This window comes from Gopherus evgoodei, chromosome 5 (genome assembly GCF_007399415.2).
Source record: "Gopherus evgoodei ecotype Sinaloan lineage chromosome 5, rGopEvg1_v1.p, whole genome shotgun sequence".
NCBI lineage: Eukaryota > Metazoa > Chordata > Testudines > Testudinidae > Gopherus > Gopherus evgoodei.
The window spans coordinates 50,274,965-50,289,396 of record NC_044326.1 but is presented as its reverse complement, the minus strand read 5'-3'; the positions used below and the strand labels follow the sequence as shown (position 1 = coordinate 50,289,396).

General features: G+C 39.2%; 1 protein-coding gene across 1 annotated transcript in view; it reads left to right on the top strand.

Annotated features, from left to right (window-relative positions):
• Positions 1–14,432, top strand: part of CORIN (corin, serine peptidase) — a 289,680-nt gene that overhangs the window by 34,728 nt on the left and 240,520 nt on the right. The window contains 1 exon segment of the mRNA XM_030564547.1: positions 2,092–2,236. Coding sequence (XP_030420407.1) covers positions 2,092–2,236 — 145 coding nt within the window.

Sequence of the window (14,432 nt, the reverse complement as noted above, 5' to 3'; positions counted from 1 at the left end):
AAGTTCTCCTGACAACTGATGAAACATTGGTTTCCATATTCAGTTTGTTGTGGCCTCTGAGTTGAGAGTCCTATCAACTCGGGAAAACCATTATCAAAAGCTAGCAGTATCCTGACCCCAAAGTGACAGCTTCAAATGCTCTCCTTGTCATGAAAGCAATATTTTCATCATCTGTAGCTTGACTTGCAACCTGAGCCAGACAATGCAACTGTGCTGAGACTGAATAACTGTGATAAGAAGAGGTAGCAATGCATATTTGAGTATCATGAGTTACAACTAATAGCTCAGGCTCTGCTGCTGCCTTATCAGTTTTCAATGTTACTTTATCTTTATATTGAACAGAAATAGTGACACAAGAAATCTGTGTGGGATCCCATACTAGAGGGTTCTTAATGCAGATGAGTAACATTACCCAATGATGTTCAAAAGAAATAAATGGAATCACAGTAATGAAATCCTGGTCATTTCCTCCTGTCCATACAGTTGGGTCAACCGCAACTCATAATCAATAGTATCAAAAACAGATGACAGCTCCTATCTTATCTGGCTGGAGAGTTGTCTCGCATCCATCTTGCACACTGATATTGTTTGTGCCATTCTAGGACTGGACAGATTGGATGATGCCAAAGAATTCTATTCTAGATACTTGTCATCTACAGTCTTCTCAGCCACCTCCATAAAAGGGAGAGCTAAGCCTAGGAGGTAAATAAGTAAGACCTCTGTGTTAAGAAACAGTTTCTTAAGCAGCAGTCAAACTTCGGTTTATGTCAGACAATCATGTATCCTTTTCTCCACAAAAAGGCATTTATAACAGAAACTACCAGTGGGAGAACACTTCAACCATTGGCATTTATATTGTGGGCAAAGATCCCAGCCATAGGTTATGGATTTCAGCTTCCCAGAGTCCCTTTCCATGTGTTTGGGGTAAGATGCTTTCATGGTAATGGGTGTATTTGTATTCTTGTGTCCTGTCACTGTCTCCCTCTATGTAGTGCAAAAGGGACAAACTTCAGTATAACTGATTTTCTTGACAAAGAACTTAGATAATTGCTCATATCATATCAAGTCAGCTTTAGGGGAGATGGCAGTCTGAAATTAATAACTTCACCATCCTGTGACCTTATCAAATGCATATTGTTCACCCTAGAGTCTTGCAAGAAAAACCAATGTAGACTTTTAAATGTTTTTAAAACCGGGATTGTGTATGTACTTTTACAAAAATTGAATGACAACAAATCCACTCTTCCCGTTAAACATATGTTCATAATTTTGTCTCTGTTTAAAAGGGACAGTGTTTTTCTAGTAGATTGAAGCACAGGCTTGAGTACAGTTCTGGCATATAAGGACTTTTTTCTGTGTACATCATGCATTCTGAAACTTGATCCTTCAAAGACTTTTGCACGTTTAACTTTATGCACATCGACTAGTTCCACCAAGTTCAGAAAATTCAACTTATGCTCCCTAGTCCTTCATGTCCCCATTTGTAAAGTGGAAATAATATTTATCAGCTTTGGAGTGTGCGGTGAGGAATAATAAGTTACAGTTTGTAAAGTGTGTTGAAGATGAAAAAACATCATAGTGCTTAAGAGATGAGTATTATTATTTAAAACAGGATTTATAATAGACTGATAGATTCCTTAATAATATATCCTTGAAAAAGATTGAGTCAGTTATGCAGCCATTAATAACTGTTTTTAAATGGACTACTTTCTACACCTCTGAGTAAGGTGGGCAGAATTTAGACCCTATTGTTTAGATTTTCATATGTATTTTATGCCTCTCAAAACTCAATGACTTTCACTCAGCCTAACCATTTAAAAAGTTCAGCAAACGAGTTTCTGAAATGCTGGTGGTGGACACATTCTAATACATTGAAGGATGAGCTAAATATGTAACTTATGTGTACTGCTTATTTGTTGACAGGCCAGTTAAAATTTTTATATTACCTTTCATTAATGACCTAAATATATTTATGGCATATATTTCTGCAGTACAGCTGTTATGTGTATCAGATAACACTAGTTTTGAAATATATCATTGGAGATACCGAGTTACATCAGAATGATAAAATTGTACTCTTCTGTGTTTCAGGTCCTAGGAACAGATGAAGATAACATGGGGGATGGTTGCTCTCAGAAGCTGGCTTCTGCCAAATATCTCCGACTTTTGCTACTAATACTGATTCCATGCATCTGTGCTCTCATCCTCCTATTGGTGTTCCTGCTTACCTTTGTAGGTGAGTACTAGTCTTAACTAAAGAGAAGCAAGCTGAAATATAGTTGTATTTTAACAAGATGATCAAATAAGCACTATAAACGCTCAGTCCAGTCTACTTCTAGAATGTAAACAAATGTCTTAGAACATCCACTTAAAACTAAGTAAATTATGCTTTTTTTCCCCCCAGTTCTGCTATGCTGCTTCAGTTGCAGAGTATACCTGATTTTGATTGTTTATGTTTAAAATTCACTAAAAAGTAATTAGGAGGAAATAATTTTTGAGTCTCTGAAAATTAATTTTTGATATACTTGGTGCCTTGGACATACATTATATTGATTGTTTTCAATAGTCACTCTTACAAGCACTTAATGATAAATTTTTAAATATGTGTGTGTGTGTGAAATAAATATATTTAAATATTTCAAAGTGGTACAACATATTGTTCCCTTACCATTACACACACCAATTTATAAACCTAATATCTATTTTCAGGAGAAAGTTGATTTACAAGTAGCAATAAAACTTTCTGAACAGGCTAAAAGATCTCCTCCCCTTCAACAATAAAATCTAAGTGTTTTATTATTAACTTTAAATACACATAATTTCAGAACCACAATCATATTTAATTGAAGATAGATTTGCAGATATACTTAATTTTTTAGTTATTCAATCCACTAATTAACTGCATGTCTGGTATGGAATTAGCAAATTAATGATTTATTAGAGAGCAATGATTTAAAAAAAGCTAGTTCTTTGTTACCTTCACAACAAAGTTGACATGCCTGCAATTAAATCATACCTATGATGAGAGAGAGAGAAGAGTGTTCGGATAACACATTATATAACTTTTTGCTTTGATTGTGTGTTGTACCGTAGGGTTGCAGTTGCTTGTGTACTTTTTTGGGGGCGGGGGGTTGCCAGTAAAGAAATTTTTTTTATTGAAATGCGTTCAATGGTTTAGCAGCATAACTACCTCTTATTTCAGTGCTGGCTGATACTGCCTGCCTTTTTCACTGGAAGTATGTATCCATGAAACAGCGTTTTACCTCTCTTAGGGAGACTAAGGAATGTGCATTTTTTGTCAGTTGCAAAAAGTTAGTAAAATATACAAAATTATCAGCTCTATCCCAATTAAAAAAAATCAATCAATCTAAAGAAATACCATACAATTGAAACAGGATGTCTGGAAATAAAACTGAATATGTATTTAGCTAACAGCTCTGCCTCTGCCAAATTCAAATAAAATTGAATCTCTATATTCATTTCAGACTATGGAGGATAATTTGCAACAAGCCCCATAATGTCTGGCCTTTTCATTGTGCTTAGGATGGGTGGCCAGAATAAAAAACTAATAAATGTGGTGATTGACAACTAAGTCTTGGGATCTATCTTTAAACTGAGAACAGGCTGAAGTGGATTAAGATAATGTAAGTCTGACAATTAGGAAATGTGATACCTCCCAGTTCATCTGAATCCTTTATATCCTTTGCCTTAGATTTTCACTATTAAATGAGAAAATAGATGAAAAATGGTAGGTGTGTTTGTGTGTCATACTCAATCTCTTCCTTAGAAGAAAGTGTCTACATAATACATACTGAAATTGTACTGCAAAATGCCCAGGCAAAGGGGGCCTGATTCTGATCATACTTAATGTGCATAAACCACTAAAATCAGTGAAATTACACTAGTGTAAAACAAGTATATGTGCAAGGAGAATCAGACCCAATGTTATTGGTCAGATCTAATTCTGGGACATCTATAAACCAGCAAAACTGTCTCTAGCATCCTTTTAGGTTATTTCTAGACAGCTTGGAAAAGAAGTCTACTTGTGTCATCAGTGTGCTTTAAACTAAAGCTGTTCTTATTGCTCTAGGAAAACAGAGTAATAAATAATAATCAGAATAAACGGGTAATTCTAAGGGCATCCTTAAAGTGTGTATGATGTTAGAATAATGTAATCTGCTTTGGCATTTGGAGATAGGCTACATTCAGGTCATTCTTTCAAATTCAGATCAGATCAGTTTCCAGTGCTGTCAATCTGGTATCTTTCACTGATTCTAGATTTATGTTTTTAAGGAATGAAAAAAAGCCTTTTTGTAATGAAAAGGACAAAAAAAAATTAAGCTTCATTAGTCTGTGCTCACATACTACACCTTGGTGCCCTTGAAAGAATAATAGATGCTTGAAGCATGAATGGAGAATTCCCATGTGTTATTTGGAACTTTACATTCTATTGCTGAAATTAACTTTCTCTGCTTAACTTTGGTTACTTTGTCCATTAGAAAATTGGGAACATTTTGGCTCCACTTTGCAGGCAAAGTGGTTCATTTCTTATTGAAAACTTGTAGTAAAATTATGGATCCTGGCACCAATTTAGCAAGCAGGTGCTTGGGACGGCCTCTCCGGAGAGGGGTTTCAGGTCTAGGTATTCGGTGGCAATTTGGCAGAGGGTCCCTCGCTCCCGCTTGGAGCGAAGGCCCTCTTGCTGAATTGCCGCAGATCGCAGTCGTGGCTTTTATTTTTCTTTTTTTTGGCTGGTTGGGGCGGCAAAACCCCTGAAGCGTGCCCTGTTCATTACTGCTGCTATTTTCAATTATTTTCATAAGATGAGGCAGGTACACACACGTATGTGCACACATTGTATTGAGCTGATATGAAATATTTCCATTCACCCTGCTAAATATACATCTGTCAACCTTCTGACTTTCTCCTTATCCTAATGCAGACTTCTGGATAGGCTGCTCTCATCTTCCTAGTTCTGATGTAAAATAAGTCTGGAATCCAGTATGAGGCAACTGGGGCAGTACAGCTATATTCTGGTGATATGAGGCATCCTATTTGAGACACTTTAAAGAGCTGATTTTCAGAAAATGCTGAGCATTCTCTCCCTGAAAATCAGGCCCTTTTAAGGTGTCTAAAGTAAGGTACCTCAAATCACTAATCACTCTTGAAAAATTGGGCTGTGAAATTATATTAATCTGTATGCAGAGAAGAAAAGGCAATGTAAATAATGAATAAGGAGGTGCAAATTAATATGACTATCTGACAAAAATATGTTAAAGTAGATATAACAGCAGGCTTTTAAATTGAATACACAAAAGTCATGCTTATTTTAAAATCTCACTGCAGAAATAAGGAATATATTTCTCTCAAAGCTTTTACATTCTTTTATATGCATATGCTTCTTGTTTCTGGTTGTTCTTCTATCTCTTACTTGCCAGAAATAATGACACATTTGTGAACCTATCAGGAGGATGCTTTGTAGCAAATGTTCTTCTCATATGAAGTGGAAGCAGTGATGTCAGCTGCTATTGAGGAAATTTGGCTTTCAGAACAAACCTGAGGCACCTACTTACTAAGTGACTGGGTCATATCATGGAGGAGAGAAAGAGAGTGGGGATTGGGAATCCCTTTTTAAGGACTGTAAGCTGGTTTGTGGGCTGCCTAAATAATTAAACTTTGAAAGAAACAAAGGACTGGATTTTATGAGGTTCTAATCTCTTACAACTCCCCTTGATATTGATGGGCATTGAGAATAATGAGCACCTGATGAGATTGGACCCTAATTTCTTGCTCTCCTGACTGAAGCATAGTTGGGAGCTAGCTGTTAGAGGTAGTGCGGAGGTTCATAAAATGATCCATTAAGGCCACTTCATACAGTTTAAATTTGTCTGGAGTTACAGGCTACAAAGAAATCACATTATGGTGCATCATAGTCTGTTGATATGTGAGGGGGGAAAAGAGGCAGAAAGGGAAAACATTCTGAAAATGTGGATGTCCTAAAAATGAGAAATGAAATGAATGGGCTCAATTTAGAACAGCTCTCTGATTTCTGTGTGGCAGGTGGCAATCTCTAAACTAACTCTTGTTTAATAGTTATAAAAGGCACGTCCCCTTTTTTATTTTATTTTTTTTAATTTTTTGTTAGGACATTACAGATTTTACTTACAATTGTGCATACATTTTAAAATATGGTATGTGTTAAACTTACAGGGTCATCTTCCTTTTAAAGAAAAGCAGCAGTCGATAGAAATACAATAAGTTAAAGTAGATTTAATTTGGATTATTTTCAAGAAAAACAAATAATAACTGATGCCGTGGTTTGAATAGCTCCTTAGAAAAGGTTAACTATAAAGCAAGAAGACCATCTTGAATGTAAGCTTGCATTTATAATCTATGGGCCATGTTCTATAACCATTTCTCACATTGAGTGCTACCTACTTCTTGAGTAATTGCACCCTATGCAAATATTACCAACTTTAAAAATAACCCTATCCTAAAAGACTTACAAAACATCATTCACTACTCTTTTTGGTTTGAGAAGTTAAATATCCTTCACTTTTGAATACTAATTTTTAGAACAACATTGAGTCACTTCTTAATTAAATAAAAAAAGATTTCCGATGGGGCACAATAACACTAAGTCACAGCTGCTTAGCAATAGCAAACTCTTGTAGGGAAAACAAAACTATTTGATATTCATTGGACCATAATTGAAAGTCAATCAGTTATTAAAAAAGACCAAGAAACAGGATCTGGGGAATTTTGTATGGATACAGCATTTTACTTCTTATATACTGACTTCTGTGTGGTCCTCCACCATAAACAAAGGGAATACTGAGTAGAAGGAGGAGCAGTTATTTTACCTCTTTGTTTGGCACTATTGCAACTGCTGCTGGAATACGGTGTCCAGTTCTGGTGGTCACAATTCAAGAAGGAAGTTGATAAATTGGAGACGGTTCAGAGAAGAGCCACAAAAATGATTAAAGGATTTGAAAACATGCCTTATGGTGATAGAATCAAGGAGCTCAATCTATTTAGCTTAACAAAGAGAAGGTAAATGGGTTACTTGATTACAGACTATAAGTATGTATTTAATAATGGGTTCTTCAGTCTAGCAGAAAAAGGTATACCATGTGCCTGTGCTTGGAAGTTGAAGCTAGACAAATACAGACTGGAAATAAGGTATATATTTTTAACAGTGAGAATAATTAACTATTGGAACAACTTATCAAGAGTCATGGTGGATTCTCAGTCAGTGACAATTTTTGGCTAGCATGCACAACGTGAAAACCGTACATTTTTTGAGGAAGCTAGCCATACTGATACAAAATGAAACACTTTTTGACTGCACAGATATAGTTGAATTGCTTGCTATAACTGAATTAAGGCCACAGAAAATACATGCTTTTTTGAAGGAAACCATCTTGAGCCGTGAATAATGAGACCTTAGAGACCCTAACATTTTATGTTCACCATGCCCTAAGGGCTACTGATATTCCTCCTAGCCTCAATGCAGTCAGGCCTCAAGTTTCCAAAATATAACATAACCTTAGAATCCACAGTAGCTCTTGGCATAGAGGCTTAAAACTTGACCTTCTGGAAGCAAGACAAAACGTCAGCAATGCCATTGTTGATACTCAGAGTCTGATTTGCTATAAAACAGGTGTTCAGAGTTAGGAACCTCACCGCAAAAGTGTGACCAATCCTGGGAGATAGTGTGCAGCAGGGACATGGCATTGGACCAGAAATCTACCTGCTTATTCTTGAATCTGTCTCTCCCTATGGAAATAGGACAGGGAAGCATTTCAAGAAGATAGTGTCCAGAACCAGCCTCCATGTGTCTTAATCTGCAGGCCTCCACTCCATGTACTAATTCCCTTTAAAGAACTTCCCATCACTGAATTCCCTGGAAGCTTGGAACAATACATGTAGCTCTGATCCCGGTTCCCAATCAAATTGCCAGAAAATGGCACCATTGTATCCAATGCAGAACTGTTTCTCCATCCCCAAGTGACTTCTGCAGCCTCCCCCCCCCCAAAAAAAAAATGTGGCAAGCTGGAGTGCATGCAGACATGATGTGATGGCGGAGACATGGATTCAGCAAACGTGTATTTGTTCCTGGGGAGCCAGTCAAGCAGCACTCAGCGGCCAGTGCAAAGGGATTGATTACCATGGTTCCAGACTTTCGGACTGATTTCTGAGATGCAGTGGTGGCTTTAGGTCAGTGTTATATTTATTTCGGTTTATAAAAGCCCCAATAGGTACCAATGCTATGTTGTCATAACTCATTCAGTGCAGGTCATCCCTCCTATTGCAATCTGAATGGTTGCCATCATCCACCACACCCCAGTAAATTGGTCCCAGCACCATTTCAGGCTCCCTATCACCCTCCCCTTGTACAAGGGATAAGAGGGCGGAGAAGATGGGGTTGTCTCCTCACTGTACCAGACATTCTGCCAAGTTGTGCCAAAATGAGTTTTACACGTGAACCTACCCCACCAGCTCCTTGCACTACTGTGAGGAAGGTAAAAAAACCTACCCCTCTCAGGCCAGTTTGGCAGTGAGGACAAAATTCCTTCCTAGCCCCATAAAGGTGATCAGGATAATACCCACAGCAAGGCTGCCACACTGGATCCTACTCTAATTTCAAGAGGGGAAGGAGGAGGAAGCTTTTCTTCTTAGCACAGAATGACACCCTTGACCAGGCAAAAGGGCTTATAAGACCTTCCCACTGAGTATGTGGGAGTGAATAGGCTTATGTTGCACTCTTCTGTCCTACCGATCAGCCACAGAGTGCCATCTTCCTCCTCTCCTCTCAGTGTATATCCCAAATTAAGCACTTAGAACGTTACAGTTACCTAATTGTTTCAAAGGGCTCAGGCCCAGTGCTGGGTCAGTTCCTGGTTGAGATAGGGGCTAGAATAAGCTGTGATATCCAGTGGTTCGCCTATCCTGGTAGGTTTGACCAACACCTACCCTCCCACCACAAATTGTCAAAACATCAAAGTCCTGTATTCAAATTGCCTTCCACCTCCAACTCTGTAAGTTTCAGTACCTACAATAGGACCAGCCTGCTGAGGAGGTACCAGTAGATAGTTGCAAACTGGTTAAAAATATTTCTGTAATGAATCATAAACCAATATTTTGTTCTCTCTCTAACTGGTTGATCTGTTACATACTCTTCATTAGGCTCTTTGCTTTGTTTGATCACATATTTAAGCTAGTCTGACCTTTCTTGTTATAGCAATGGCCTAGAAGTCACCCTCACTATACACAGCCAAAATTACCGTTTAATCCTCTTTGTTTGGCTTCTAGCTTAGAGTATGTGAATCTTTTTTAGATCTCATCACTGTCTGTTGCACATCTTTAAATAAAATATTAATTTTCCACTAGCAAATAACAACTGGAAAATGATCAGTAAAATATTCGGCATGGTATTGCTCTGAACTGAATGAGCTTGGCGCATAGCTCTCATTTTTATACTGAACATACCAAATGACAGCATGCCATATGCTTCCATCATCTGCTCATCTCCAAATGTAGTTTGAGATGCAAATCCAAAACAGGTACATTTATTAATTTTAATATTTGGCCATATGCACATGGACATATGCACACACATGTCTACAGAGTATTTTGATATAACACATGTATGTAAATGAATGAAATCCATAGTGTATCTTTTTTATATAATGCATATTGTAGTGTATTGTTTAAGACAGGGGCGGGCAAACTTTTTGGCCTATGGCTGCATCCAGTTTCCAAAATTGTATGGAGGACCGGTTAGGGGAGGCTTGTGCCTCCCCAAACATCCAGGCATGGCCTGGACTCACCCCATCTGCCTCCCCTGCTTCTCGCCCCCCGATAACCCTCCTGGGACTCTTGCCCCATCCACCTCTCTGCTCCCTGTCCCCTGACAGCCCCAGACTCTCCAACCAACCCCTGCTCTCCTTCCTGACTGCTCCCCCAGGACCCCTTCCCCACCAACCACCCCTTCTCCCTGTCCCCTGACTGCCTGGAACCCCCATGCCCCATCCAACCCCCTCTCTCCTTTCTGACTGCCCCCCTGGGACTCCTACCCGCATTCAACGCCCCTGTTCCCCATCCTCTAACTACCCCAACCCCTATCCACACCCCCGCCCCCTGGCCACCACCCCAAACTCCCCTGCCCTCTATCCAACTGTTGCAGGCACAGAGGGTGTCTGAGGCACGCAACAGTGATTTGTTGCCCAGAGTGCGAAGCGCCAATGAACACACACCAGGGTGGAGAAGCACGCAAAGTTTATTTGAGATTTCAAAGCAGTGCAAGGAGACGAACACCTCAAATCATGCACACCTACACAAGCGGCTTTTCCCTTTTTATAATTTTTTTTCTCTTTCTTCCCCCCCCTTCCTCCCCCTGTAGCAGTTACGTAAGCGCAGGTGCATTAAGTAATCTTGGCCGCGACAGCTCGTTAGTAAGTTTTCCTTCTGCAAGTTATCTTGTGCTTCTGCTAAAGGTGCACAGGCCTTATCACCACTGCTTTAGACCGGTTTGAGCTGTGCTGCAACTGATAACTTACTGTTACACATTTAATTTCACAGCTGCTAGCTTTCTAGATCAAGTAGAGTTCAACATGGAGGAGCTTTGGTTCAGTGAGGCCTAGATTTATGCCTAGTGACACCAACACAACTCTCCCAGCCACACCGCGTCAGGCCGGGCTCTGCAGCCGTGCTGCCCCAGGAGCTCGCAGCCCCAATGCCCAGAGCACTGCACCGGCAGTGGGGTGAGCTCAGGCTGCAGGGGAGGGGGAAATGTAGGGGAAGGGCTGGGGGTAGCCTCCCGGGGCAGGAGCTCAGGGGCTGGGCAGGAGGGTCCCATGGGCCGGATGTGGCCTGTGGGCCATAGTTTGCCCACTTCTGGTTTAAGACCTTGCAGAAACACAACTCTAAGTACTTTGGAGATATATTAAATATTGTTTTAAAGCTCCATGGCTGAGCTCCTCAAGGAATCTCTAATCAGTGGGAATTAGGCACCTAAATACTTTTGAGGATCTGGGATTGTGCTTTTTTCTTATGAGCCTTGAAATTAACTAGTTCTGCTAGACTTTCTGGAACATTGTTCCTAGACAAAAAAAAACATTTTTGTTAAAATCAGATTAAAGTTTGAGGGTATGTACCAGTAATTTAGGGATTAAAATCCTTACAACAACATGGGAGTTATACAAAACCAAAAACAAACAACTGCTAGAAACCAATGAAAGTAAAATTTAAGGTCAAATTTAGCATATGCACAAAGATTTGAAAGTATGGAAGTATGTAGGTAATATCCCAAAAGCCATAGCTCTGCCTCCACAATGACACCAACCTCTTAGCTTCCCTTCTTGCTCCCTTTCTGCCTTCTTTGAAAGACTTATTTTAGTCTAAGGACTTTTACAGAGCTTTAAGAAGTCTGCAGCAATTGAATGAGGACATACTAGATTTGGAAAAGCTACTGTGCTGGGGATGAACGTAGGGTACAGGATACTGGGCTGGATGGACCTTTGGTCTGACCCAATATGGCCATTCTTATGTTCTTATGATATTATGTGGTTCATCCAGTAGGACGATGGGAGGCTAGAGGGTGGGAGTTACTCTCACTAGGGAAGGGAAATCTAAAACTAAAATTTTTAATGTAGGAAAGAGAAAAGCATTGGCTAAATGTGCAAGTGTTAGGGGAAATCAACAAAAGATTTAAAACTGAAGCCACCAGAGATTATAGGAAATATGTATAATTCTGGTTTATAACCAAGAGTGAAATAAGGCTGTATGGGAATATAATAGGGACAACTGAGTAAGAGTTTAAAAAAAATCTTATCTTTTTCAGACACTGTGGTATATTGTTTAGGTTAAAATCTCTTTGGGACAGGGACTTATCTGGCAATATATCTATAATGTACCTAGCATTTTCAGTGTTATATAATGTATGCCCTCATTTTCTTGTATTCACAGGTTTTTCAAACTTTCAAGTTTTGGGCTGAAAGTTTGCATTCTTGGTATTCCATGCTGAGGGAGGGGAACATAAGGGCGGGGGCAGAGGCAGGTGGGGGGGTTGAAGCTGTGGAAGAAACAAGAGGTAAAGTAAGAACCAAACCCTCTTAGCTATTGTTTTAATTATAGGAGATTGAAAACAAAAATTACATTTTTCCAGTGGAAGAAAAAAGAACCCACTTTTAATTTTTAAAGGATAGAACAAAAAGCGGCAAAAGTTTGAAACTTGAAACATGGAAGGGTCATAGCCATTGACAGTCAGTGCTTTTGCTTAGTTTTGGGAAACAATATTCAAATAAAGCTACAAATGCTTGAAAGTAATTTTTGAGCATGCCTAATACCATCTGCTAAGATTTTTATTAGTATTGTCACTGTTTGTGACATCAGTGCACATTCATTCTTCTGTCTAGCCTGACCAGAAGGCTCAAGCAAGGGGTTACTACTGTTGAGAAGATCTACATTTGGGAGATTTTAAGTGTCTCAGTGAAACACATACAGCAAATTTCTCCAAACCACAACTCCCTTAAAATCAGGGACAGTAGAAAGTTGCAGGAAATAATAGAACTTTGATACTGCAATTTAGATGGCTTTTTTTTACCCCTGCATTCTAAAATATTACACACGTTATGGGTAAAATTCTGTGCTGTGTCTCTAAGAGCTGTGCCACAGAACTCATAGCAGAAAGGGTGGGGTAGAGAGAGTTGTTTTTATTTAGCTGTAATATATAGGCTAAAGGTATTAACATAACTTTGTTGCTGTCTAACAGTAAATGGTGTTAAATAAGATCTCTGGAGTTTGGCATACAGAGATGTTAGCCTGCTTAGTACTATAGCAAATACACTATTAAAAACCCTTTTAACTTCTTATTAAAGATAAAGAAAAGAAGGAAGTACAATTAAAACATTTGAAATATAAAGTATTAAATTATTACTTTTATTTTAACTATATTTTTTTCCTTTTAGTTGGAGAGAATTTTAGAGGGGAAGAAAACTGTGTTTGACAGTCTTTTAGATGGTATTGAAGATAGTAATAATTGTCTTTTTGGGTAAAAGAGAAGAAATTAGTTGAGATGAGCTGTTAAACTCTGATCCCATGTCATCCCAGGTTGTGTATGGGATTCAGCTAGAGGCAGTCGAGGTGACAGTGTCAACTGGTGCCACTTTGTGGCCTGGTCTGGTCAGGACATCTCAGGATTAGGCTGACAAAGGCCCAGAATCCCAGGAGACAGTGGTGGCAGCAGTCATAAGGCTGATGCTTGTGTTAGTAGCATCCATACTGTTTTCTGTATTTCCCCCTCGAGGTTAAGGTCACCATATGTCCCATTTTGGCTGGGACAAACCCTTTCTTAAGCCCTGTCCTAGCTGTCCTGACTTTTTTGGCAAAAATGGGTATATGTCCCGTGTGCTCTTGCCAACTTGATCAGGGGTGTGTGCCTGCAGGCAAGAGCAGCTCAGGCCAGCTCTGCACAGAGGTGGCGGGGTGTGTATGTGTGTGTGGAACAGGACAGACCGCGTGGGCCAGCCCAATGCTGTGTCCCGTTTTCCCTTCAGGAAATATGGTCACCCTACCCAAGGTGTTTTTATTTAAGGACTCAAAAAGGGAGGGTGGGTGGAATAGCCCATTCCCTCATTATTTTGTTTACTAACTAGGCTTAATGTATGACACTCTAATTTTGGTTTATTATTGTTGGACTTATATTTTCTTCAAATACAATGAGGAGTCCGGCGACACCTTAAAGACTAACAGATTTATTTGGGCATAAGCTTTCCTGGGTAAAAAAACCTCACTTCTTCAGATGCATGGATGCATGCATGCCTCTGAAGAAGTGGGTTTTTTTTACCCACGAAAGCTTATGCCCAAATAACTCTGTTAGTCTTTAAGGTGCCACCGGACTCCTCGTTATTTTTGTGGATACAAACTAACATGGCTACCCCTCTGATACTTACATTTTCTTGTTTGCTAGACAAGATTTTAACACGGTCTGAGTTATTTTAGTAAGCTTTTTGTGTGGCCTGATTTAACTTTTGTGGAGGAGTTGTACTTTTAATATTTGTTATAATAGGTTATTTTGATATTTATGAACATTTATATAGTTTTTACAGTTGAGCTCGGAGTTGGAGTCAGTTTATGCCTACAGTGGTTTTAAGCCACCTTTGTGCTCTCTGAAGATTGTGTGTTGTTTCTTCTTCCCATCTTGAACCTGGCTGAAGCGAGCCACACTTTTGCTTTAGATGTTGATTAAGAGGAGTGGTGGTGCGTTTATGTTTAGTCTCTAAAGGGAAGGTCATTCTTTGCATTTACTTTTCTGTTTATATAATAATGCATACCAGAGAAGTGTTTAAACTCATGATGGGGTAGAGTCCTGTCAAGTTCCAGTAGCCTTAAACACAACTATTACATGTTCGCTTTTCTTTATTGATTTA